Source organism: Genypterus blacodes, unplaced genomic scaffold (genome assembly GCF_046128005.1).
Source record: "Genypterus blacodes isolate CSIRO-AG114 ecotype Tasmania unplaced genomic scaffold, CSIRO-AGI_Gbla_v1 ptg000005l_1, whole genome shotgun sequence".
Lineage (NCBI taxonomy): Eukaryota > Metazoa > Chordata > Actinopteri > Ophidiiformes > Ophidiidae > Genypterus > Genypterus blacodes.
In genome coordinates this window covers 1,252,018-1,277,452 of record NW_027466819.1, presented here as the reverse complement: position 1 = coordinate 1,277,452, position 25,435 = coordinate 1,252,018, and the positions used below count along the sequence as shown (strand labels likewise).

The 25,435-nt window shown below is 42.6% G+C and overlaps 5 protein-coding genes across 8 annotated transcripts; 2 read left to right on the top strand and 3 right to left on the bottom strand.

Moving 5' to 3' along the window:
* Positions 1 to 218: 218 nt before the first annotated feature.
* yipf1 (Yip1 domain family, member 1) lies at positions 219 to 6,078 on the bottom strand. Of its 4 annotated transcripts, XM_076148288.1 has the most exons (12): positions 5,992 to 6,078; positions 5,773 to 5,856; positions 5,574 to 5,678; positions 3,714 to 3,795; positions 3,379 to 3,533; positions 3,218 to 3,298; positions 2,657 to 2,744; positions 2,441 to 2,557; positions 2,182 to 2,348; positions 1,901 to 2,083; positions 1,111 to 1,213; positions 219 to 1,022 (listed from the first exon to the last, which is right to left on the bottom strand). In XM_076148288.1, the coding sequence occupies exons 4-11, from the start codon at positions 3,745 to 3,747 to the stop codon at positions 1,130 to 1,132; spliced, it is 909 nt and encodes a 302-aa protein (XP_076004403.1). In that variant the 5' UTR covers positions 3,748 to 3,795; positions 5,574 to 5,678; positions 5,773 to 5,856; positions 5,992 to 6,078; the 3' UTR covers positions 219 to 1,022; positions 1,111 to 1,129. The 4 variants fall into 4 exon arrangements, with proteins under 4 accessions (XP_076004403.1, XP_076004404.1, XP_076004405.1 ...); XM_076148289.1 differs by lacking the exon at positions 5,574 to 5,678; XM_076148290.1 differs by lacking the exons at positions 5,574 to 5,678; positions 5,773 to 5,856; positions 5,992 to 6,078 and adding an exon at positions 4,761 to 4,847.
* lrrc42 (leucine rich repeat containing 42) lies at positions 4,378 to 6,767 on the top strand. The gene is made up of 7 exons (XM_076148286.1): positions 4,378 to 5,044; positions 5,147 to 5,278; positions 5,358 to 5,479; positions 5,610 to 5,695; positions 5,779 to 5,892; positions 6,139 to 6,226; positions 6,339 to 6,767. Exons 1-7 carry the CDS (start codon positions 4,641 to 4,643, stop codon positions 6,626 to 6,628), a joined length of 1,236 nt encoding a protein of 411 aa, XP_076004401.1. The 5' UTR covers positions 4,378 to 4,640; the 3' UTR covers positions 6,629 to 6,767.
* Positions 6,768 to 7,009: 242 nt separating this feature from the next.
* tmem59 (transmembrane protein 59) lies at positions 7,010 to 9,713 on the bottom strand. Its single transcript, XM_076148726.1, has 8 exons — positions 9,489 to 9,713; positions 9,148 to 9,253; positions 8,868 to 8,962; positions 8,504 to 8,656; positions 8,321 to 8,393; positions 8,042 to 8,162; positions 7,832 to 7,949; positions 7,010 to 7,705 (listed from the first exon to the last, which is right to left on the bottom strand). The coding sequence occupies exons 1-8, from the start codon at positions 9,642 to 9,644 to the stop codon at positions 7,550 to 7,552; spliced, it is 978 nt and encodes a 325-aa protein (XP_076004841.1). The 5' UTR covers positions 9,645 to 9,713; the 3' UTR covers positions 7,010 to 7,549.
* Positions 9,714 to 10,114: 401 nt separating this feature from the next.
* Positions 10,115 to 12,206, top strand: tceanc2 (transcription elongation factor A (SII) N-terminal and central domain containing 2). Its single transcript, XM_076147253.1, has 4 exons — positions 10,115 to 10,560; positions 10,652 to 10,793; positions 10,961 to 11,154; positions 11,557 to 12,206. Exons 1-4 carry the CDS (start codon positions 10,462 to 10,464, stop codon positions 11,743 to 11,745), a joined length of 624 nt encoding a protein of 207 aa, XP_076003368.1. The 5' UTR covers positions 10,115 to 10,461; the 3' UTR covers positions 11,746 to 12,206.
* cdcp2 (CUB domain containing protein 2) lies at positions 12,068 to 15,112 on the bottom strand. Its single transcript, XM_076147095.1, has 6 exons — positions 15,055 to 15,112; positions 14,512 to 14,859; positions 14,006 to 14,347; positions 12,880 to 13,233; positions 12,486 to 12,664; positions 12,068 to 12,402 (listed from the first exon to the last, which is right to left on the bottom strand). Exons 1-6 carry the CDS (start codon positions 15,110 to 15,112, stop codon positions 12,094 to 12,096), a joined length of 1,590 nt encoding a protein of 529 aa, XP_076003210.1. The 3' UTR covers positions 12,068 to 12,093.
* Positions 15,113 to 25,435: the final 10,323 nt, after the last annotated feature.

Genomic DNA, 25,435 nt, shown 5'->3' with positions numbered 1-25,435 from the left:
AAATGTACTGGCTGGTATTAATGCACCCTTAACTACACAGTGTTGTATGGAAGGGACCTGTAACCTTGTGGTCGTACGTTATCACTGCACTAGAACTTGATACACATTTCTAACTATTAAAAAAACTCCAAAACAAATGACAAAATCACAAACTACAATTATACTGTTGTGTTCTGTGGGATTATAGCTTCAATAATGACTTCAATGAAAGCAGTGGATTCCACACAAGACCAAAATTTATTTTACCCATGTACCACTCATTGAGTTCAGTTGGCATATTAATAGCAATATACATTGTAGTTACAAACGCAATATGCATAATAAAAACTTAAAAGTCTTGAAAAAGATAGTTACATTTGATTTACTACATTAGTAAATCCCTTAAACATTTAGAATGGGCCTTTGGCATTCAGTTGAGGGCACTTATGGTCATTTCAGAAGGATATACATTAATTTGTTTGTGCATATAACCTTTTACTACATCTTATACAGTTTTGTTGCCAATACAAAGACTGCATATACTGCATACTAACCAGCCTCCAAAAGGAATTTATAAAAATGTACATAGAAATTACTTAAGATGCCACAGATGGCAGTCCAAAGCGTAGTTATCGGAATATCTTAACATAAGAACTATTAAGTAGAAAATACAACAAATCAACCAAGGATTTCTGTGCTGAGAAACATGATCCCTCATTTATATTTCAGGAAGTTTAGACCCCATCCCATTAGAAATAACACACTTGCTGCCAGTGTTCCTTTTCAGAGGTCACGCAGTTGAAACGTGCATACAAACTGGGTTTTAAGGTCTGAAGACAGAATGTCAGAGCGCAGGCGAAATCCACACGTGCCATGACTTCATCACTACGGCAACCCGATTCTCTCTAATAAGGCAACAGGAGAAGCTGTAATTCAAAAAAAAGAATAACACCTGCTGTGGGAAGGAGAAATCATGTAAAGGATGTCCGGTGTCAGATGTTGTACTCCAGCAGGATGAAAATACTCCTCACACGACACAGACCCTGAAACAGACCCAGAATATGTATATTGTTTTATATTACATATACATGTTAGATAATTAGTGTATTTAAACAAGTGACTGGTATTTACCTTCAGACAATGAGAGGTTTCATTTGGGATGAGTTGTCTTGATCCCCTCGACTGTAACAGCATGGGCCGCGTCTGCCACTTCTGGTTTGGTAAAGAAATAGGTCTGAAAAACCAAACAAAATGGAGAGGGAGAGAGAGGCGGAGAGAGAGAGAGAGAGGGAGAAAGTGAACTTGACAAATAAGCGACTATTACGTATAAGGACTACAGAAAGTAGTCTGTCTAAGCTGCTTGTTCAAAAAATGAAGTGTTCCAGGGAAAACCTGCGTTCCTCCTATCGATTCATCTTGGTCAGCCCTCAGACAGCAGCTAACCAGGTGGACTAATTGGATAAATGTAACCGGTCATACGATACACTTGTAGAGGCGACTACATTCACTCACATTAACAAGTGCTTAACAGCCCATTTCTCAGGACCATTACCAACTGTGGTCATAGTTTCCGAAGAACAGTCTCCTCAGAGGAAGCTCATTTGACACTACAGGAGACCAGGATTTTCCAAACACACACACGGAAGACAATGCTGTGTAGTGTGCTTTCTGTGATTGACAGAGGCAATTGGGTCAAAGCACGGTGTTGCTACTGAGATCAATGTGTATGAATAAGACAAAGTCAATCATAGCCGTTATCTACACCAAGATGTCTTACAAAGACGCAGTTTGCCAAAGCAGAACAATGAATCTTGTATCTTATTGCTAAGTGGGGATACTTTCCGCATTATTTAAGTATGGGATTGCTCTTACCAGAAACATTATCAGACAGGAAAACCATGACAATAGCAGGTACAATTACCTTACAGCCAACAGCAAGGAGGACATTGAGCACCACGATGGTTGACATGACTGCAATTATAACTTTGGGCTGGTCGTCCCGAACTGCAGGCCAGAAAGTCAACGCCAGAACGGAGCCCGAGAGGCAGAGTGCGACCATGATGGAAAACCATCTCAGCCCTTCCAACGGGACAATCCACAGGACCTTGTAAAGGGAAGCAGAGAATTATTAGCCGGATTAAGTCACATATAATAGTTAATTCTCAGGGACTCATTTGTGATCTGACAGATTTCAAGTCTTACCACAGCAGGTATGTAAATAGCTAGGGAATATCCGTAGACGCAGACAATCTCCATGAAGGAGTACGACACCAGGTTCATGATCTTGTTGTTCCTCCACAGCAGGAATCCCCAGAGGCCGAGAGGCACGAACCAAGCGTAGCTAAAGATGGCTGTTGCAGCGATGCTCACTGCAAAACAAAGGCAATTCAATTAAGAGTGAAAATGTAAGTTTCCTCTCGCCTTGAACCTGAGTCAGTGGAGCATGAATAATTAAACTTACCTTTCCGGAAATCTGGTACATACTTTCCGTTGGGGTTGCCTGAGTATACCAGGAAGCTGGATAGGTTTCCACTGATTGCAATGGCAAACACAAGAGTGGTACAAATCCAGAATGGCCCTAAAGGCACAGATTTCAAGTATTAACATTTCATTAATATTCTCTAAAACAAATAAGACGCTTTATTTGGATGTGATGTTGACACTGTTAGTGACTAACCATAGAGATCAGGATTTCTCCGAAGGTAGGTATGGATAAAGTTCTTTCCAGGCCAGGGCAGCACTGAGCCAATGATTCTTTCTTTCACCTGAAAGAGAAATCATGCCATATGTTTGATCATCAGATTAGCCACATTTGTAATTAAGTGTTTTTCACCTGAAACACTACAGGATTATTTATCATGTTGCTTTACAGTGACTGAAACCAGGACACACTTCTTCTTTTTCTATTTTCTCTCTTTTTCTCCACCACACCATCGACCTGTAGCTACCAACACTGCTGTTTGACATCATCCTGTAAAACCGTACCTATGAGATCAACAAACTGACAACACTGATGTCATCCAGGACTCTACCCCCACGCTTTTGTGTCATTTCTACACAACCATCGGCGGCTGTGGCTTTCTGCTGTTGCCCTGTTTGTCACCCTACTGTCTTAATTTACACTTACATTGCCTAGTTCTCTTCAGGGTTTCAGTTCTCCTTTCTAACTCTCTGCCGTCAATAAAAATATACAACAACAAAAAAATACAGTGAGTGAAATGGGTAGTAAATACATTACATGATGGGTCTCAATGTCAAAGAATTGTTGGTAGTACTCAAATGTCCAGAAAGGCACACTTTTCTTTTGCCCGGAGAGAAGCTTGGAAAATGAAGAAAAAACAAAATAAGCTTAACAACAACATTTCACAGTCTTGTAAAAGTCTAAGGTCTCTTCCTCACCTCTGCCCTGTCATCACTGGCAAGTGGGTCCTCATCACCATCAAGTGCCAAACCTGCAGCTTCTCTTTGCTTCTGGGGTTTGGCGTCTTCATCCTCGATGCTGATGGTCACTGCATCTCTATCGGCTTCTAATAGATCGCCAGCTTCTTCGAATTCTGACAATGTGGATACAAAGGAGATCTCCTTTACAAAGTTCCCAAAGAACTTCGAACGCTGAATATAATCGTTCTATGATTGTCTATCCCTATACAAAGAAAGAAAACTATCGATAAACTTAAAAGATGTGAGACAAATTCAGTCTCCCAGATGCGTGACAGTGGGATAAGGAGACTTACCTCGAAATTCAAAGGGATCGTTTGTCGACGCCATTTAGAAGACGATTACAGAAGTGACGTTGCACAAAATAAAGTCACTTATCTGTGAATGGCATAAAAGTACATCAGTTATTCCTTATTACAATTCCTTATCTCCGTTAATGACTATTTAAAACGTAATAAACTATTCATAATACCAAAACACAAGTCCAGACTAAGTTAGCTGCTAGCTAACACGTCTCCTAATTTGACAGCACATCATCAGCTGATCATGCAAACGTAAACTGTTCAACTGGGATGGTTCAAACCCTGCAACAGCCTCGGATTTAGTCTAAAACAAATTGGGTTATTTTTTAAATCGATTGTATTACCAGATTATCTTCCAAAAATCATTTCACTTCTCTCAGTTAGGGTTGAGTTGCCTGGAGCAGGATACACAGTGCCAGCCATGTAAACAAGACGTTTTCCTGTTAGCATTACTTTCAAAATAAGACATTAACATTTAAATATTGACCACGTTACTAATCCCGTTATGATATAGTAAATTAATCACAATGTTTGTGAACCATTATCCATGTGAAAAGTGTGACGTAATTGAAAATTCAATCACGTGGGATCGTTGTAACCAATGTCTATTAATAGTCGACTCTTATTTTGACATGTATATGCTGAGAATGTGACCTAGAGGTATTTAGTGTTTTAGCTTAACACGAGGAAGGGAGGCGATCTATCAACATTCACTCAGCTTGCAACTATATCGTCATATTTTGCGGAATACGCGTATAAACTATAGCGCCGACATATTAACGAGTCATTACAAAGGTGGAATTTTGTCCGCAGCCCTCTCCTTTAGCCTCTGAGCTAACTTCGTTCGGCGCTACAGCTTCAGGGAGGTTGCCAGGTTAGCTTTGCATGAGTTGACAGTTTCGTCATTCTTTACCGGTAAATATGTGCGACCCTGCTGCCGGCAACGGCGCAGTGTATGTCCGAGAAAGAGGCCACCTCCGCCGGGCCAATGGCATCGTGCTGGCCGAGGCAAAGTCGGTGTCATCCTGCCGGCGGACTCACCCGTTTGTGCTGAAGAAAGAACACTTCATGTTCACCTACAATGCAGAGGGAAGCCTGAGGTACTCTGCTAAATCTCTCTTCGACGTCACTCTGTTATTCATAGCTGACAACATTCAGCATGTGGACTCATTAATTGACTTCCCTGAACAAATTGGAGATAAGCTATTTGCTGCAGCAGAGGAGAAACAAGTGTTTTCAAACCAAGACGTCGCTCCAAAAGCTCTGAAGTTATTCAATGACGCGTATGGGGATACGGTGCTTGGGTCGCTGTGTTTACGAAATAGGTAATTCCTGATAAATTGCTGCGCCACCATTTTGAGTGGACCAACATTTAGTTTCTGTCTTTCCTCTGAAGCCAGCCTAACATGTCACATTCATCCGTGTAGGTGTCCACTCTTGAATGAGAGGATGGAGGAAATAAAAACATTCCACAGCCTGAAGTCTCTGGATCTCTTTGGCTGTAGACTGGGAGATGATCATGATATTTTCCAGCATCTAACGTCCAGCTCTTTGGCGAGGTAATACCTGACCTTTGACTCCTTAATACATTATAAACTGTTTAGGATTTAAATGATCTTCCTTTGTTTTTTGTTGTAGTAACCTGATAAGGCTTTTCATTGGAGGCAACCGTCTGTCAGATGCTGGTGTACAAAGACTGACAGCACCCATCAGGATGATGAGGAAAGGACTGGACTGTCTCCAGTTGCTCGATGTTTCCTGTTAGTTAACTAAATATTATGTTTGTCTATGATGTTGTGGTAATAAAAATAGTTTAGATCGGCACAGGATTTCAGATGTAGGGTCATTACATACATGTTCTTCAGCTGTAAGCTTTCCTCTTTCCTGCAGACAACCCTATCTCCGAGAGGGCTATCAGGTATCTAGCCTGCCTTCCCAAATTAGAAAAACTTGATGTATCTGGGACAAGGTTGATGGTAAGAAAGGAATGTTATTTGACACATTTTATGTAGCTTATGGGAATGTTGAAAAGTAAACATCTTTTCCTGTTTACCTTCAGCCGGGGGTGACGTTGAAGACAACTGTATGGAACCTGTTGGGCCTCACACACTCTGAGAAGCCGCTGGACGACTTTGATCTATCGAAATGTAAAACAGAAGGTTGGGCAGAGCAGGTAAACATGAAACTTTGTTGCCGTTGACTTTTGTCCTTTACAACTGACCACACACCTTTGGATATCTCTGGAATTTGTCATTTAAATCAAGTCACTTACCTTAATTTGATAAACAAATGGCGGCCCTTGCTCACTTCATGGTCAGGCTTAGGACTTAGCAATCGACCCTGGTCTTAAAGTATAAATTAAATGTGCTAAGTGTATTAATGATTGACACTGCATAAGCAAAATATTTGACTCCTCCAGGTTATAAGCCAATGGGAAGCCAGCAGTGCACAAACGCAACACAAACAGAAGAAAATAGAGGAATCGAGAACATCAGCACTTCGCTTCTGTGAGTTAACTTTCATTTTATTATATAATTGTCACAAGAGGCCATTGTATACTCCCAGCTGAGCATTGTCACGCGTCACCTACATTTTCATGAACGTGCTTGTGATCTCCAGTTGGCAGGCAGAAGTTTGTCAGAGACGTGCTCAATGCGACGCCCCTGGTGTTGGAGACGGAGGAAGAAGCCGCGACAGGGAGGCTGCATTTCTACAAACCTGCAGCAAACACGCCAAAACCGGACTTTGAAACACCAACAATACCAACAGCAAATCAAACGTCAAAGGTCTTCCAGGTCAATAGCATGAAAAGACCGCGTCAGTCAGACTCGTGCGACGGTTTGGATCGTAACCCACCACCAAAGCGAGTTCTCACAATAGAAGACTTTGACCTGTTGAACAGCTACTGAGGCCTGGCAGAGGAACAAGCAGGTGATGTGCAGGCTCAGCACCCAGAGTGAGTTCAGTGAAGGTTTGCACATTGCCTTCTGTGGCTTCAGTTGTGTTTTGGATCTTTTTAAATGAATAAAGTTCTATATGGCGTATGTGTTGCATTTCCCTCTTTGGGCCTAGTTGTGTTTACTCATCAGATCAATCATGACAGTAGTACTGTCGGCACAAGCACAAGGCTGCTATCCCGAAATTAAAATAGAATTGTCTTGTAACATTTACCAGCTTTAGGTAAAAGTAACATTTCAGTGTGTTACAATAACCCTATGGCTCTGATCACTGGGTTCTGATAAACCATGACTAGCAGCAGCATGTTATTGTTAAAGAAAATGTAACACCAATGTCATAAAATCACTTCATTTTATTTCTGAAACATCTTCGTTAGGAGGAAGGATGAGTGAAGTTATAAAAGCCTATGTTACACGCCTGTCCAGACCAAGAACATAGAACTTTATTGTAAAATTCAACAGTATCTGGAAAACACTGCAGAAGAAAAAAAAATTAGAACAAACAGGGAGTGACATTATTGTTATTATCAATAACAAATCCAAGATTTATTACCAAAAGTTAAGGGGCCACCCACTGACACTTCAAGTCTCAGATATTAGATTTGCACAGTACTCAAAATTAGCACACCAAGGGCTAAAATAAATGCCAAAGTGGAGAAAAATCCCAAAATGTATTTGACTTTTAAGTATACTGCCATTGCTACACTATAATGCCTCAATTATACCAATATACACAGTACGCTTTACATTGCTCATGTTTAAAAAGCTTGAAGACACCACAGCAGTTATAGAAACTATTCAGACCACGAGAAGCAAAGGTCTTGTGTCCGATTCATTAAGGTGGACGTCTCTACTCTGCTACAGCTTTGGCTTCTAGATGTTGGACTGGTCAAGGTTCACTTTGGAAGGGAGCGGACCGGCTTCCTCCTCCTCCATCCCTTTGGAGGAGATCACTATCAGAGACGACGCTGGATACGGAATCAGCTTCTTCTCGTTAATGTAGTCGGAGTCGCCATAGATGCTCAGTTTCTGAAACCAAGAGAGAAAAGGAGGAAAGACTTAGTGTACCGTTTTACCATGACGACATCTAAAGAGTTGAGTTGATGCTGTTACCGTGAGCAACTTGCAAAAAGACGTAGAAGGCGGAGGACTTACCTCCGCAGGCACATACTGGTCTACAGCAGTGGCCACAGTGGCACAGCAGATCCAGATCAGGACCAACACAGAGAGGCTTAGAGTTATGGTTAGAATCCACCCTGGCAGCCAAGAGTTCCTAAACAGCAGCAATAGATTCATAAACCTTTAGCTGGGAACAAAACCTTTGGAACAACTTTGCACTGTTTTCACCTCCTTGTGCCAACAAACCTTGAAAGACAGCCAAAGAGGTTGTAGTCGTCATAGCTGCGCTCCCCTGTCAGATCTCTATCCCGTTCCTGGATTAAGGAGCGGTGATACTCTTTGTAAATTGGGCTGTTGAAACTAGGGACTTGGAAATGAGAAAATGGGAGTTACACAAGCTGCACTGACTCTACGACACAGCGTCAGGGCAAATAGTTATTTTGAGATTATTGCTGTGTTAGATAATTGATGAAAGGTAGCATTAACTGGGTCTAATACCACTGAATCTCAGAGAGGAAGGCTTACATCTCTTTTGTTGCTCCTCTAATCCGTCATTGTCCGGTTCCATTGGTGGAAAATACTTGATCTGTGGCTCAGACTGTGCAACAAAGACAAACACAAGTGGTTTCAAATTCTCTTTACATTGACATCATGATAACATAGATCTTAAGTTACTCTGGCCGCACCCCTGCCAGCACGAGATGTTACCTGGAATATGACAACTTTGCCATCGTCAACTTGGAGGTAGAGTGTCCATGAGGAAGTGATGAAGCTGTGAGCCTGACTCATCATGTCGTCCCACATCCCTCTGACCAGAGCCAAGGGATACAGCAGATGGATCCTGGGCATCATGGCCTCCAACTGAAGATAAATAAATGATTATACAGTGCCTAGGCAATATATTGTTCAAGTAAAATGAAACAGAAACAGCAGAAAGCCACGGCAAAGAGAAGATATCCCACCCAAAGACCTGACCCATCCCAACAGTCGCACAACCCCGTCCTGGCCCGTCTGGGAAACAAAATAAAAATGCTGAGGGGGAATAAGACAGAGTGGGGCCTTTGTCTCTTACCTGCTCCTGTCGGCGTTCAGCAAATGGAAGCTGACTCTGACATCCCAGGTCGCATGCATACTGCTCATCTGAATGGCTGTAGGCTTCGTGACACGCTGTGGAGGTTTGAATGTGGTGAGAGGAGACAGATGGTAAAATAGGATTATGTATGACAAAGCACAAAGCGGACTATAGACTCGGGAATCGAGAATGTAATCATGCGGATCGCCACTGAGCATGCGTTAGTTAATTGTCCAGAGCTTACTACAGGTGACAGAGAGAGAGCAGGGGGGTCGCTTACTTGATTCACAGTCAGATTTGGTCTGATTCAGGTCTTCGCTGTCACGGACAAACTGACAAATGGAGAAGAGACGACAGCCTCTCTGGCATGCATACAGTTCCTCCTCCTAGAAAACAGGTCCGAAAAGGAGTTCAACCACTAAACAAACATCCGTGAAAGATGACGCACTTTCACATAACTTCACTGGTAGATGTACCGTGTGCAGATGTCTTGGAATCTCAGTTAAAGGCTAATTTCTCTCCAAAAATGCAATGCCGTGACGTTAAAGTGAACAGGCAACTGGGCCCATTGTTGTGTGGCTAGCTAGCCCCTGTACATATTGTAGCGAGATGAGGACTCACCCGTGGATAGGTATGCAAACTATATGTCATTTCACACGACTTGTGACAAGATACTGTGTTCCCCAAGACGCTGTCGAAGACATCCGAATTTGCTGATGCGCAATAAAGCGCAGCGAGCAGCCCCCAAACGCGGGCAGAGGATGAGAGAGTCCCCATTTCGTGTCCGACAAACCCAAACAAACAACTACACGCTCTTCTTCCTACTAGTCCTTAAACGGGATCTGTCATCCCGCGAGAACACGACACTGTCTCGCGCGAAACTGGGGCATAACGTCGTGCTACATTGATGTGTTGTTTGTAAGTTTCATTTCTCTGACATGCTGTTACAACCGAACACAATATCCGTCGACATAACATAGTTGACAGGGTAAAAGAAGAGTAACTTGCACAATTATATACATTAAGAATTTGTAGAATTACGACAAGGAGAGCCAGAAGTGATTTTTGTAGTCATAGAATATATATATATATATAAATGATAAAATAAAATATAAAACGCATTTTCCTTCCTGACCTCAAGTGGATCGGAACCTGTAGTGCAATTCACAAATTCATGCTCTCCAAATGGTTTTCTACGCCACCTTAAATGTCAAATCTAGTAACATTTAAACCCGCTGTCTTTCGTTCCGACACCACTGAAACGCAACACGCGTGCAACCATTATTTACTTCCCAAGCCACCAGCCTGATGCTAGGTTTAGCAACTGAGAAAGTTTGTCACATTCGCCACTGGTTACCAGTTTCTGCTGACATGCTAAGGATTACACACAATACAGTAACTTGTGAGATTTTGCAGTGCTGAGTTTAAACCCGGGAACGAACGTCGAAAGAGACCTTTGCTACATAACACAGAGGTTAGCACCAGAAGCTAAGGGAGCTACCGGACCTGTGCTATTGGTCATTGAACACAACGCACAGTGCTCCAATTTCAATCCACCTTCAAACTCTCTTCATAAACTGTAAAGTGTTTAGAGATGGACAAATTTGTAGTCCGTATACCTAGAGGAGAAACACCTAAAGAATCAAAGAGGACGGAAAAGGTTTACAAGCAAACGACAATTGAGTCTTTACGGGTGAGCTGACACGTTTACACATCGACAAACGGTTTGGTTGGTTAGTTATGTACAGTAGTAACTATCATAGCAATGTCTTTGTCTCATACAGAGAGTGGTTGTGATAGAGGACATCATGCGCTACAAAGCCATGCTGGAGCTGCCAGAACAGAACAGAGAGAACCTGCTGGAAGCCCTGACAGAGCTGGGCAAGAAGATCCCATCCAGAGAGGTGCTGAAGTCAACCAAGATAGGTAAGATTGGGGAGGACACCGCTATGATGTCCAGCAGAATGCCTCAATCATGGTGATGAGGCCTCAACCTGTACAGTTAAGATACACAACCATGTTAAACCTATATATAAGGTCCCTGGTTTTATAAATTCAACGCATTGAGAAATGAGAAATGTCTCTCTTCAAAGGTCACACTGTCAACAAAATGCGGAAGCACCTGGACCCTGAGGTGAGCGCCATGGCAACAAAGGTTTACACTGACTGGAGGACGTTCATCGAGGACAATTCCAATAAGCCGTCTATTGAAGTGCGCTCTGACAAACAATCAGAAACACTCAGGAATAAGGCCAGAACACTAATGGCTGAAGCACTTGAAGTCAAGGTGAGGAACCCTCTTTTAAGCTGAAGTCATTAATTCCGTCTTTTTCTTTTTGCATGCGGTTAGAGATGACATGACACTGACACAGTTGTAACATTTTTCTTTTTTTTTGGTTCCTTTCTTATCAGAAGACATAGGTAGTAGAATGTTATTTACAGTAAAACCAAGACGTAATGCAGGTCAGCACAAATGTTGTTCACCAAGCAGCTCCTTTTCATGTTTTACATATATTTCACAAGTTGAAAAAATACTCAAGACAGCAAAATGAATTGGCTGCAAGTCCATTTGTTGTTTTTTTACACAGTGTATTTTCTTGCTTGGAAGACTTTGTATATTTTCTCAGTAACTCTTTGGTGACTGTAATATGTAACCTGTGTATCTTCTGTCTGCTTCTCTGACCTGCAGGAGGATTGTGGCCTTATTGACAACATTGAGAGAGAAGTGTTCCACCAGAGCTCCCGGCTAGTGAGCGTTTCATACAGACGGACTGTCAGAGCGTTAGTGTTCGCCTTCAAATATAAACCTGAGATCAGAACTCAAGTGAAGGATGCTGACATGTCAGTCAACCAGCTAGTCTCCAAATACAAGAAGTAGCTGAAGCTGTATTCAGGTGAATCTCTACACACTGAAGACTTCTGGGGGTTTTACTTGAAATGTGTATATATTTCTATTTGTATTTTAATTGTTCTTTTAAAAATACTTCTTTGTGGCACATCGGGATAGGTGTACTGTTTTATCACTGCATGTCATTTATTGCCAAGAGTAGTATGAAATTTGTTGTTGTTAGGGACGACGATGAGGTACTGGAATAATGTGAAGTTAACGGTTGCTCTTTTTATACTGTTGGTGTTAATTGCGACACAAAAATCTGATGATTAAAATACAGCAGTTGTAGGGTTAAATGTTTTTTTCTTTGTTGGATTTGACCAGAATAGAGTATATCTAAAGAAGCACCAGCCATATGATAGCAATCACCATGAGAATAACAGCCAGAACACAGATGCTTATGAAGACAATATCACTCAAATCGTGAGCCTCGGCGTCCTTATCCCCTCCTTTGCCATCATCGCTGTTGTCCGTTTGCTGGGCCTGTTCCTCCAGACGATGGCGCTCCTCTGCTGAGATGATGGACACCGTTGCTATCTTCCTCTGGGCGTCGCACTGCACCTCGTATTCTTGCACGTTCTGCTGCTTTCCATCGGAGAAGTCAATGTAGAGCGTGTTTACCAGCATGGTGATGTTCCGCCGTTTCTGCAAGAGAATATTAAACATTGATAGCGTGGACTTGAAAGTAAGGTGTTGATAGATTTAAGAGCTGGCGTAGGTTAAATTACCTGGCCAGCTGTGCCGCAGTTGACAAAGCGTGCCAGTATTTTGTAGGATGTGGTTGTTAACTGGGCCGCACAAGTTGGATTTCCCAGGTAGATGCTGTCACGCTCCAAATGAGGTAAGGAGTGCAGGGGGATCAAAATTGAGAATTCTGACCTTGTGCAGCTAATATTCACTGGCACCACTTGGATTGGAAGGAAAAAAGACAAATAGTTCAGACTTATTTAACTGCAACATAAGAATCACACGGGAAAGAGTGGTAACAGCTGAACTGGTTAAGCTTTAAAGCACCCAGAGGATAGAGAGAGAATCAAACCTCCTGTGAAAGTAGAATAAGACGGTGTAAGGAAGAAGAAGAAGCAGTATTTCATTACAGAACTGAATCCAGGGCAGATTTACCTCCCACGTAGGAGGCGGTGAAGCCCTTGTGAGCTTCATTTCTGTCTGTGCTGAGCACGACCAGCAGCTTGTTGCTCTTGGAGATAAGCGAGGGAGGCCGCTCTCTGCCGCACCAGCGTCCCAGCAGGGCGTCATCCTGGCTGTCCCCGTCGTGAACTGCCACCGAGTCGTAGTCGCACTCGTCTGACAGGCTGTTCCGGTCCTCCAGGTCCATGAACGGGAAGTAGAGTTTAATCCGGTATCCGGCAGCCAGATTGATGCTCCAGTGGCAGTTGATGTTGTTTGGGTAAATGTTGGGGAAGTGCGGGCTGCTGAAGTTGCTGCTCACAGACGACAAAACCTGCTGACATTCACCTGGGAAGTATCAAATTGATCAGATACGGTTGGATATCATTGCAAAGTGCAGTGAAGGATGGGATCATTCACTGTTTTTTCGGGAATGTGAATAAAGATGCAATACAAATTCTTTCACATGCTTTCAAAAGCGATCTGTGGCCCCATTCATTCCATTTCAAGGCTGTCTCCCTTTTCTTTTTTCTGATTGCTTTGTACATGACAAGTTGAGCTGGAAAGAGTCTGAGAGCCGCTGTCATTCTGCAGCTTTTCAATTGGATTCATGTCTGGACGGTTTGGTCGGATACCACTCGAGAACCTTCACTTTGTCATGATGACCTGTGCCCAGTGTGTGTGTGTGTGTGTGTGTCAGATAGCACTTTGCATTGTGGCTCAAGTGTCCAATTTTCACTTCATCAGATGACAAAATCTTTTATGACATACTCTTTCATGTGCAGATATGATGTTATTTCCTCTCTTTCTTTCTAGCAGCTGTCACCGACTCTTGCTCGTCTCCAAACAAATCAAAGGAACGGCTTATGTCAGCCCTAATGATAGATTCTGTTGTTCTCTATTCAATTTCAAAGACTTGAGAAATGTGTATAGCTATCATCAGTTCAGGTCAAAAGTGTGATTTCTTCTACAGATGTTGTATTAGATTTCCACAGACATTTCATTAGATTTTGTGGTAGAGTTTCTGTTCTCTGCTTAGGAAAGTTGTCCAAATGTCAATTATAAGCCAGCGTTTACCCACCACCCTCAGTTAAAACCACAAAAGCAGATTCTGTGTCACCTGAGTAATAGTACGCCTTGAACCCGCGTCCCCCAATATTGAAATCGGACTTGAAGACGACCAGAAGCTGGTTGGAGGTGGTGACGGTGCTGGGGGGTTTCTCCCCCCCACAGTATTTGCCCAGGTGTCGGTGGGTCACTGTAGAGCCATCAAACAGGGCGACAAAGTCAAAATTACACCCCTCATTGTTTTCCAGCTGGAAGTCCAAGAAGACCAGACTGACCACACTGGTGTTGGACACGTGGATGGTCCAGGAGCAGTCAGCGTTATTGCTGTACTCCCGAGGGTAGCCTGGGCTGGAGATCACGCCTGACAGGCCAGTTAGCACGCCGCCACACATATCTAGAGAGGACAGAAGAGAACGCAGACTTGTGAATGACCATCTTATATAATGAGAAGTAGGTTTGGTAAGAAGTTGCCATATCTTTGCCAACTCAGTTTAATTTCTGTTAATAAAGTAAATGGATTTCTTTTAAATGTTTTAGATTGTTTGGCCGTGGCGTTACCTTTCCTGTAGCCCACACTGAACCCTCTGTTGGCCACATGGCGGTCTGAATGGAAGATGATGGACATGACGTTCCAGGAAGAGGTGAACTGCGGCGGGGAAATGTCTCCGCAGAACGTGCCGAGGAGGTTCCCCTCATCCTCAGAGATGCCGTTGTAGATCTTGATGTAGTCGTAAGTGCAGCTGGAGTGATACTCCAGCTCAAAGTGGTGGAAGGTGAGGAGCACAGAGGAACCTTCAGCCACCACGATCAGCCAGACGCACTCAATGTTGTACGGATACCGGCCTGGGAAGTTTGGACTGGAGATGTTGCCAGACGGTGCCGATAGGATCCCTCCACATTTGACACCTTTTGAGGTAAGAGAACATGTGTGGTATGAGTTTCATCTATTGTTAGGCAGAAGAACAAAGTGTATGGATATGTTGTTGTTTTGGCACAACCAGAGGAATTGAGGAATTGACTTAATAAGTACAGACTTAATAAGGACAGGCACTGCCATCAACTTAGGCTCAGCTCCGTCCAAACAATAAACAAGCAACTCACCTTTCTTAGCGTCAGCAAGCAGCAGTAAATGAATCAGCAAAGCCGCCGTGAGCGTCATGTTGTTATTGTTGATTCGGCTTTTGTCACGCATCGCCACACAAACGCAGAGGCAGACAAAACGGCAGCGTTGGTTAGTTTGTGTCAGAGCTCCAACAGCCTTGAGACGTCGTCAGGGACGGTGCAAGACGGGAAAGGACGTTGAAAAATTAATCCACAAGCCCCAATGCGGGAACCCGATACCTTGGCCCAACCTTTGCCCTCTTCGCTAAATTTTAATGACTGATATCCAATGAGCAAGAGTGGCTTGTCAGGACACTGTTTGGGAAAAGATGCTGTACATTTTTAATGACCGTCGCCAGCACTGAACACCAGCTGTGGCGGGGGTTGATAAAAGAGACATCAAGAGACGGAGGAGGTTGATTACATTTGTCACTTTTATAAATGGCTTCATTAGGGAGACGTGAGGGAGAGGAGAGAGCCAGGAAGTTTTGATGTCACAGAGGAAAGGAAAGGGGCGCTGAGGAGACGTCGCTTTGCTGCCAACCACTCAGACGACTTCACTCAGGCCCAGAGGTAAACACACAAACATATAACATCAAATGAGGAAGTGTATCAATGAAAACAATACAGATGTGTCAAAAAACACATTTAGATTTAAATAAATACATCAAACCTTTCATTAAAACTATCGCAGTCCTAAGCAAAGTCAAAAAACGAAAGATTTACATCAGTAAAATGTATTTATAAGGTAAATTTCAAAGTGTATACTGACTAATATGCTGCAGTAGTTTTTGCTGTATTTACCAAATTCCCTTCATACCTCGAGATTCAGTCTTCTTATTTGTTTTACAACACAACTGGCTGAATAGAGTGTTTAACAGACAGGGAGATAAAATAACATTTTGCCGTTCCAACATATTTTTGTTTTTAGGGAGTATCCAGTGAATATGTCATGGCCAAAGCAAACTCATTAAATACTTCCACAGACCTGCTAGATGGCGCTGTTGCACTGTGGAAACCCCACGAAAATCACCACTGGGTTGCAAAAAGTCATGTCGAGCTCTAAGCTGAAATAAATAAGAATGTGATTAAAATCAGTCAAGTGTTTTCCACACAGCAGTTTCCTGGAACTAAAATGAAACGCCTCGCCTTTGAATTTTAATTCTGTCCTCTCTGAAAGCCTGTCATTGTTCAAGGATGTGGGTGCTGGGCAGTGGTGCAATGTGTTTCAGAAAGATATCGTTTGTTTAGAGGAATTAAATCACCTATTAGCAAGTAAATACCACTCATTCACAAACAAATACGGTTAAAATTACGGGAAATTTCTGGCAGAAAAGAAGGGAACTTCAGTCAGACAAATAAAAGCCCTATGACCTGTGATACCTCGCAATGCTTAATTGAATTATTTTGGTCCAAAAACACATACAATGGGTGTTTTGTTATGATTGGTTACACTCAGCAGCATATATAATCCATTATTAATACCATGAATCAGAGGTGGATGGGATTTAGCTTTTCTGGCAGGTGTGTGTATGTGTGTCCTAGTGTGTATGGGGGGGGGGGGGGGGGGGGGACCTGGCAGCAATGTAGCTCTATGTGCATTTTAAAACATTTAAATAAACCTTAATATCTTTACAAAAACACTTTTTTCCCCCACATCAACAGAGATTATGTCGAATTCTGCCCTGAGTCTCAGGAACTGCCCACTCTGATGAATGCTGCGTAAAGCTGCTGACAGTGGAGGGGGGAAATGGAATGAATATATAAGCACATATGTCAAAGGACAATAAAAAGTTAATGTTTCTGACACTGCCTGCAGCTTATGTCGTCGCATTTTCAAGTGTCCCCGGTGCTGGGTGGTGTCTTGCTTGAATGCCTGATTTGTTTTTAAATATAGGAGATACTGTATTTACGCTGCAGGATTTGACCGATCACCTCCAAGGTTTTATCTCTATTTTGCACGCTGCCATTGTTTGGATTTTTGACTGCCAGTTCAGCTCGTTTGCAAATCCAGTTGTGATTACCATTCTAGATACTTAGTGATAAAATGTTAATTCCTGACATTAGGCTTCAGTGGCTGATGCTACTCGCTGTGCTTGATTTTTTTTCTCCGTCATCTGTTGCAGCAGTTGTGAACCATCCCAACCTTTATTCTCTCTCATTTTCTTTCCAACCGTGGCTCCGTTGCTTTATTATTCTCCCTATTTTGCACCATCAAGGGCAGATTGATGCGCCATTGTGTTGTGAGTTTAGGGATTGCATAGATTGGATTATGGACACTAATGAGCCTAAACCCTCCCCCTCATAATTCTGAGTGCTGTGAAATCAGTTATTTAGGTTAGAACCGGAAGGAAGAAGAGAGAATTGACTTCCTTTTGGTAACTGCTACTTCTGCCTTCACCACTCTGGACATTAGATGGCCTTCATAATGTTGCCTTTGTCCTGAATACAGAATTAAAGAGCAAAATGGAGCCAAAGGCATCGCAGGAATCCAAGTGGTAGATTTGAACATTTCAAGGAAACATTTTTTCTTAGATAAATGTTTGCACTTCATAAAATACTCTTGGCAAACACTTACTACTAATTAGTTGTCATAGTTGCTTCATTCTTTCAAATATTCCAAATCTTGATTTAGATACATTGCAGTGGCTACAAAATCTATTAGCCTCATGTCACAAAGATTGACTGTGGAGTTCTATTAATTAATGTTTAATTAAAAGAAATCTAAATTAATCTATGATTCAAATGTAAGTGAACTAACTTTATATCACTCTCAAGTTGATTGACTGGTCTTTTGCTATGCAGCCTGGCAGTTAAATGGAGCCTTTGGTCAGGTATTTTACCATTCTATCCTGTCTACTATTAGATTCATTTTAAAGTCAGTCATTAAAGCCGGTTGACACTGTGACATTTCCTTTGAAAAAGGTCCCAGAAATGTAATTATATATCACAATATTTTATAATATTATATATTTTGGTTGATGATTGGTTGAGAAAAGTATAATAATAATGATCATAAAATGTTTGATAGCTTTTCACAGTGCAAACTCATTTAAAGAAGACTTTCAAAGTCGACCACCATAAATCAATTCCAACTGCGTAGTGTCAACTGCTGTGCTGTTTGGGGTAAAAGTGACAGCATTTTAATTAATCATTCACATACTGATGCTGCAGTGTAAATACTTCAGATAACAGGAACCCAAAGGGGGGTAGAGAAGAGCACCCTGGTAAACAAACAGAGTACAATTATGGCCCTTGGCAAGAGCACTTGATTAAGCTGTTTTAGTACCCTTTACTCACTGGGTACTAAACATCTGACTCATAATTCATCGTCTCTATCAAACGCTTGCTCTTGCTATGATCCTGCATGAATATTCACAGGAGTAATTAAAAAAGCAGAGTGATGAATTGGACGGGGACAGAAAGAATTGACACACTAAACGTCTTAGTTATTGGAAGACAAATAGAGTGCAGATTTGTCAGGTTTAGTTTATTTTATGACCTTTTAAAGCAAACAGTCTTCTAATCATTCACTTGAGCCTGTGAACTTAGCACATAGCCTGAATGTAGTCTTAAACACACTGTCCTTGGTGGTTTGCTTGCTTGACTCGAGCCACAGGGGCGCGATGTACTAAATGCCAGAATCCCACCGAGGTAGCTGTTATAATGGCGTAGTGTTCGGGGCCTGGGAGCTGCTGAGTCACGGCCTCCTATTCAGTCTTTGCGATGTCAAGAGGATTGATAGAACTTTTATCACAGCTCAAGTTGAAAGCACGAAAACAACAGATGTCGTCACAGTCTCAGTGACGCCCTGTGTTCCATCTCTGGGCCACAGTCCTCATCCCCGCTGTTCCACCGTTTGGCCTCGGTGGCCTTTTTGGGGCTGGAGCTGCTCTTTGCTTCCTGACAGATGGCCCTAGTGCTGGTCAGCCATTTCCAGTTCTATGGGGGGGCACCAGCTGTATGTACAGACTGAGTACCCGTGATGCAACCTCTCATTCAACTTTCCAAATATACCCAGTTGTAAATAACATAAGATAATCCCGCCGTCCGCAATCGGAAAATACTGAATTATACAGCAACAAACCGGCGTAAAAACACTTTAGACGGCGATATTGCTCTCTTAAGTGTGAAATACGGCAACAAGCCAAGTGGAGGAAAAGACTTCAAAGCAAAACAAAAGCAAGAGATACTGATTCATAAAACATTCCCGGACTCATGAGAAATAATCCACCCAGCATGAATAAATAATTGGAGATAATCAACCCCTTGTTGAGAGCCAATGAAAATTCCTCCCAGAAGTCATTTGGAAATGATGCCCACCAGTATATTAATGGTTAAGGGACAGCGGCTGCAATACAAGCGGAAGGTTAACAACTATTGGCCAGTCACACCCCTGGGATGCAAAATGACCAATTACTGAGATTAATAGAGGTCTAATTAAATAGCTTCCCTTCCCAAAACATCGCAAGGAGTGTTTTCCGTATAATAATAATAAAGCCGGGGGTAGACATTGCTTATTCTTTCCCTCATTTTATTACTCCTGTGTTGTCCATATCTGTGAATCACAGTGTTGTGGGTGTACCATCAAATGCCTCTCATCACACATTATCATTCATAGCATCCAGACTGTAGTGTGTGTGTGTGTGTGTGTGTGTGAGCATGGGGTTGTTTGTGCTGTGTTTTCTCATCTATCAGTGGTGTGCCCTTGTCTGATGGCTACTGAAACCCTATTAGTACCCACAGGCCTGATTGATGTTGCATGATACTGTGTTGGAAGGCTCGGATTGTTGTTCCGAACCAGAAACAGGCTTATTTCAACACCTTCACACTGCACAGTGGGAAATTGCCGTGCCGAGGTTGCCAGGCTACGATTTGCATTGGTGGTGAGCTCAGCAATGTGGTAAACATCTGAAATTATTCACTTTTAAGGAATTTGTTTGCAAATGTACCGTGTCTTGGACGAAGAATAATCTGCCTTATGATGTTTGTGAAAAGTAGGCACTTTAGCTAATGGGGCCTTTCTTCAATTTGAAGAAAACATTCTCTCATCTGGAACACTTCTGTCCTCTGACTGTTCCCCTGATCCTGAATGATTACTAGTATGTGGCTGCAATTCAGCAGGTGTGTTAGCTACTGATGCTCACATCGGCAGGAATGGAAGGATTTAAATGAGCAGTGACAGGCAAGATGAAATCCTATTGATGATTCTACCTACATAGGAGGCACAATAACATTAACGTTAACACAGTAATGTAGAAACAATGTAACCACCATTAACGTGTGTCTGAGATGATGCTGATTCAGTTTAGATGTAGCTCTGATAGTTACAGAGAAAGATCCCAAAATGTTCTGTTCATTATAAGGGATTTTTCTCTTTAGACTGTTATGTTATTAGAACAGGCGTCTGTATTAAACGTTCTCCTTTAAAATAAATGAAGCAATGTTTGAATCGCTGTAATCAATCCAGTTAATGAGACTGTGTGTGTGTACAGCGGCACACTTCCTCTTGTCTGTTTGACTTCATTTAAACATACTTGCTTTATGGGCTCCCCCTCCCTGCTGTCACTACGTTTTAATTCGGCCTCCCCAACAGCACCACCAGGACCGTGGCCAGTTGCCAAGGCGTCCAGCCTGGGAGACAATGAGGGAGCTAAGCTGGCTCGGGCCTGCTGACAAGCACACAGGCCAGCCGCTTTTGTTTCTGAACTCAACCGAAGCTCTTAATTGGTCAAAACATTTTCAGAAATAGAGGTGAAACTAAAGCTATTAGACGAGACGGTTGGTTGGCTTTCGTTCTCTCTATGGCGTAAGAGATTGTTGTCGATTGTCATAAAGGTCGTTATAAAGATCATTTTCTAATACACGTACGGGAATATGAAGGGGGGCAGACAGGAAAGGCTGAGTCATATTCAAAGTGACGCACACACACACAGACACATAGACACAATGACTTTTCTTTGCACTGCTGAATTCACACGGTTTGGTTCATGGTACACAGTTCTTCATCCTCAATGTTTTGCCAACAGCCTGATGTCTCACATTTGCCTCGATGAGACGATGACATGCCAGAAACTATAGCGATTGCTTTTTTTTTTTTTTTTTTTTGCATATTGAGCATTCTATTTTAGTATTCAGCACATTATTACACCACCGCTTCCACGCATTAACCTTTGCTGAGTTCTTCCCTTACCCGTTGAGCTCATGTGTGCCAGGGCTATGATTAATATGCCTTTGCGCTCGTGTGATAAAATCTTGCCAATCTCCCTCCCTACCTGCAACTCCAGTCACCTTATTATTTTCGAAAGGTTGTATGGTCACTGGGCTTAGATTATTCCATTTTCAGCTCTACATCTCGTGCCCCATGTGTCCCCTTCCTTATTCAAATGTGTTTTGTCTGCAGAATGGAATATGGAAATGTGTCTCAGCTTATGTGCGGATGATGTTTCACTGTATCGTATAACCATTTCATCAACTCCCCACTAGGGCAGCATGTGCAGATATCCTTATTTTGCCAGTATTTTCCTTTTTTTTACTGCCTTCTTTCTTTGCTTTCTGCAAGGTCCTTTGAGACTAAATTGTGCTTTGGCTTTTCCGGTGATCCAGGGAGGAACTGGAGCAGAATCTGTTTTTGAAGAATAAAGGGAAAATGAGGCTGATAATGTGGCGTTTATGTTTGTGTTATTAGCTCCTTGCACTGAGAGATTTTGCCTTTTTTATTGCACTGGAGTGCATTCGGGTTTAGAAGGTGACAAGTCCAAGTCTATAACAAATCATATATTATCCTACATATTGGATCTACAAATGTGTTGCTGTGCTTCCTCTCTGAATCAGATCTATTGCTCCCGATCAACCTGTCCACTCTGTTTATGACAAAGCTGCTGTTAGATTTTCCCCCTATCAAAGTTGATTTGGCTCAGACGCCATTAAAGAAAAAAAAGCTTATTTAAAAAGTCATGGAACGTGCAGAAACTTTTCCATACGCTGTCTGGCGCTTCATGTCACTACAATAAACATGAATAATTGACAAGACTCAGCTTGTATAAAATATTCATAGGAATTTATCAGCTGGATTTGTTGTTTGTGCTCGACAAACATCAGACCTCTGAAATAAACCATTATTAGAAGTGAATAATGCACAAATAATCTTTTATACATGACACCATCAATTATTTATTCATTTTGCTATTTTCCTACATGATAGGGGGGAAAAAAATCAGTGCTCTCTGGAGCTACACTCATTACTAAGCCATTAGCACATTTCAGTAAACGGAGCTGTTAGACTGTCTTGCTGCATTAATCACAGTATTGGAACAACAAAGTTTGATCAAAGTGTCACATCATTGCTTTTTTAAAAACTAAAATATGTTGTGGAATTCATGTGATGTTTCATCTTTGTACAAACTTGTAAGGCAGAGTTATTTTTGACCTCTTGCTCAGGTAAACAGGAATAAACTTCCAACTTCCCCAAATGTTGTTCTCTATATTCCCTGGAGGAACATGATAGGAACAAATGTGAGAAACACCTAAAGCTAAGTAGGAAGCTCTTAACCATGCATGACAGGAGCAACATCTGATTCAGTGTATATCTATAAAATCAGACACTCAGACAATCACAGTGCAGTAAACAGAGTTAAAAGCCTCCCCTGACCATGGAGCTGAATATCCTCTGATTCTGTTTCAATTAGCATAGGAGGAGACAAAGAGACGGCATCCATTATGGCCCGCAGCGTGTTTTCAAATGTGGCAGATCTGAGGTATGACGCCAGGAGGAGGAGCAGGAGGAGGAAACGGTTTGCGGTCTACTGTAGTGTTACTCTGGAGACATCGTTTTTGTCTCTCCTTGAGCTTTTTTTGGCGGATCAGTCATTTCGCATCTCCTCAAAGCGTGCAGTTATTTTCAGAGTGAGCTTGTGAAACATTCAACATGTTCACCATCCATCTTTGCTGCAGTGTGCCGCTCTGCACCGCAAGGTCTCAAAGTGGCAACCTAAAAGAGTGTAAAGTTTAAGCGATGTCTCACAAAAAGAGAAGGGGGGGGGGGGAGGAAAGGAAAGGAAAGACTTGAGGACATCTGCAGCAGCAGGGTGCCAGTGCTGCTTTAAACTTTTCAACTCATCACGTACAAACTGTTTGTCCTTCTTTCCCGTGAGGGCACCTTGTACTGTAGTGTGTGTTTGTGTATGTTGTAGTAAGAGGGGAGGGAGCCTGTATGCTACTGTGTGTGTGTGTGTGTGTGTGTGTGTGTGTGTGTGTGTGTGTGTGTGTGTGTGTGTGTGTGTGTGTGTGTGTGTGTGTGTGTGTCTCTCGCTCTCGCGCTCTGCCATCCCTGACATCCCTGATCTGGGCAGTGGCCATTAAACCATACTCATGCTGTGCAGATGCCCTTTCCATCATGGCGGGGTCTTAATGTCACCTGTGTCACTGTGAGTGACAGCGTCTGGGGGAGTCACCTGCTCCCCGACCGAGACAGAGCCAGAATACCACCACAGTGTTCCAGATCCACTCAGAAGCACTGGACTTCACTTCAAGGATGTTTTCTTCATATAAAACCAAACAATGGCGCCTTCATTAGCTTCATTAAGGCAAAGACTTAACTGACCTGAATAGTGACGCCCTGGCGCTGGACCTCACCTGTGGGCGTTCTCTCTCTCTCTCCCAGCACATGACCTACATTTACCTTTACAGGATTTTATTTGCCTGAGCTGGGTGTCCCCCTGCCCCTCTCGTGTTTCAACGCATTTCTTATGTATGGCATTACTACCCATGATGTCACTTTGTGAGGTATTTCCTTGGGACAGGTGGTCCCCTGCTTCCATAGGATGCTCACTGAAGTAGGAAATTGAAAAAGGTGGAGCAGATTTGGAGCCCATCACCTTTATTAAGCCTTGTTTGCGCAGACAGAAAGGTGTGTGTGTTCATTTCACGCTTTAAGTTGCAAGTGTCAGCCGTACCAACCTCCTATTTCACCTTAAAGTAGAGCTGAGACAGATCTGCAGCTTTCATCATGGAGCTTTATCAGCCTTTATGGTAGATCACAGACCATAATCGCTGTACTGTGCATGCAATTATCAGAGCTGGGAAGGAATTGATATTGATAAGGGGACTTAAGAGGCAAAGGGTTCATCGCTTGTTGGAGTGAACTTCAGGTTTTACGTAGAAATGAAAGCCTGTGTCGAAACGGTGACCCAAAATGAATGAATTCACTTAGAAAGAGCCAACATTCATAACTCTGGTGAAGATACAGGGTGGTTTTACATTACATTACATTACATTACAGTTTTCATGAAAGAATGCCAGCGTTAGAAGGCTTAGGTTGTGTTTTTGTTTTTGTCTCAGTGGAGAGGATATGCAAAATGGCACCTGAGTGAAAACGCATCTATTTTCCTAATCTTTCACCTGGCAGCAGCGTCATTGTTGATATTGCCTTTCCTGCGTTCTCGGGCTCGCCTCTTTCTCGCCACGGATTTGGTGACACAGTGACACAGGTTGCAGTCACTAATATGGACAAGATGAAAATAGCCACAGTGCTTCTGAATCTCGACGGAACACTGATGGCAAAATCACCACTTTTCCCTGCACTGACCCCAGAAGTCCGAGCGAGCAGCTTAAACAAGAACAGGAGGACTTTAGGAACGAGCCGAGTGTAGCAACGGAGACACGCCTGTGCTGCTGAGACAAAAATGGGTCATGAAAATACATCTAAAGGGACCGCTGTGAAATTGCAAAAAAAGTCATTTGCTGGGAATTGAATTTCTAATGATGCTAAATGAAAACAGAGCTGTGAAAGAGCCCCACTTTCCACAGCCCCACTGAGACTCCGAGGCGACAAGGGAGGGCAGTAAAGGCAGGGGCTTATGGAAATGAATGGCACTATGTGAAAATCACATTTCATTGTGCTTTGTTAAACTTTATGGGCTGCTTGATGAGGCCCCGGGCTCTTACAGATGATATCATTAGCGTACAGTATTGGGGTATGAAAGCTTTTGTTCTTCATTTCCATATTCAGTAAATATTTAACTGATCACGTTGATGAAAATACATTCATGTGTCCTGAGGGAATGTATGACACAAGGTAAAGCTGTTCTCCTATATGCACCTGCAGGAACTCCAGCAGAGCCAGCCACATCCCTGAGGTTGTTAATGCCAATGTTTCCTGCTATCGGGACTCAATCTGCTTAGATCATCTTATACTCGGCTCATTCTGTCACTCATCATCAAACACAGCTTGTCAGTGGACTTTCAATCTTGAACATTTTGTACCATTTGTTGCAGTCCACGGTCCTTTTCCTTCATAGCAGGTCTGCAGGTCTTTGAATGGCCCCTTGTGGATCTTTGTGCCAAACACGTTGAAAAGTTTTGTTGGATACAAATATCTTCC

Bases quoted from the DNA above. Each gene is read 5' to 3' on its own strand.
- lrrc42 (XM_076148286.1), top strand. From the start codon at position 4,641: ATGTGCGACCCTGCTGCCGGCAACGGCGCAGTGTATGTCCGAGAAAGA. The intron at 5,279-5,357 runs GTAATACCTGAC...TTTTTGTTGTAG, and splicing joins ACGTCCAGCTCTTTGGCGAG to TAACCTGATAAGGCTTTTCA. The intron at 5,480-5,609 runs GTTAGTTAACTA...TCTTTCCTGCAG, and splicing joins CCAGTTGCTCGATGTTTCCT to ACAACCCTATCTCCGAGAGG.
- yipf1 (XM_076148288.1), bottom strand. From the start codon at position 3,747: ATGGCGTCGACAAACGATCCCTTTGAATTTCGAG. The intron at 2,349-2,440 runs GTAAGTTTAATT...TTTGTTTTGCAG, and splicing joins TGTACCAGATTTCCGGAAAG to TGAGCATCGCTGCAACAGCC. The intron at 1,214-1,900 runs GTAATTGTACCT...TTGGTTTTTCAG, and splicing joins TCCTTGCTGTTGGCTGTAAG to ACCTATTTCTTTACCAAACC.
- tmem59 (XM_076148726.1), bottom strand. From the start codon at position 9,644: ATGGGGACTCTCTCATCCTCTGCCCGCGTTTGGGGGCTGCTCGCTGCG. The intron at 9,254-9,488 runs GTGAGTCCTCAT...CCTGTTTTCTAG, and splicing joins GTTTGCATACCTATCCACGG to GAGGAGGAACTGTATGCATG. The intron at 8,394-8,503 runs GTAACATCTCGT...TTTGTTGCACAG, and splicing joins GCAAAGTTGTCATATTCCAG to TCTGAGCCACAGATCAAGTA.
- tceanc2 (XM_076147253.1), top strand. From the start codon at position 10,462: ATGGACAAATTTGTAGTCCGTATACCTAGAGGAGAAACACCTAAAGAA. The intron at 10,561-10,651 runs GTGAGCTGACAC...TGTCTCATACAG, and splicing joins CGACAATTGAGTCTTTACGG to AGAGTGGTTGTGATAGAGGA. The intron at 10,794-10,960 runs GTAAGATTGGGG...CTCTCTTCAAAG, and splicing joins GCTGAAGTCAACCAAGATAG to GTCACACTGTCAACAAAATG.
- cdcp2 (XM_076147095.1), bottom strand. From the start codon at position 15,112: ATGACGCTCACGGCGGCTTTGCTGATTCATTTACTGCTGCTTGCTGAC. The intron at 13,234-14,005 runs GTGACACAGAAT...GATACTTCCCAG, and splicing joins CAAGGCGTACTATTACTCAG to GTGAATGTCAGCAGGTTTTG. The intron at 12,665-12,879 runs GTAAATCTGCCC...TTCCAATCCAAG, and splicing joins CACCGCCTCCTACGTGGGAG to TGGTGCCAGTGAATATTAGC.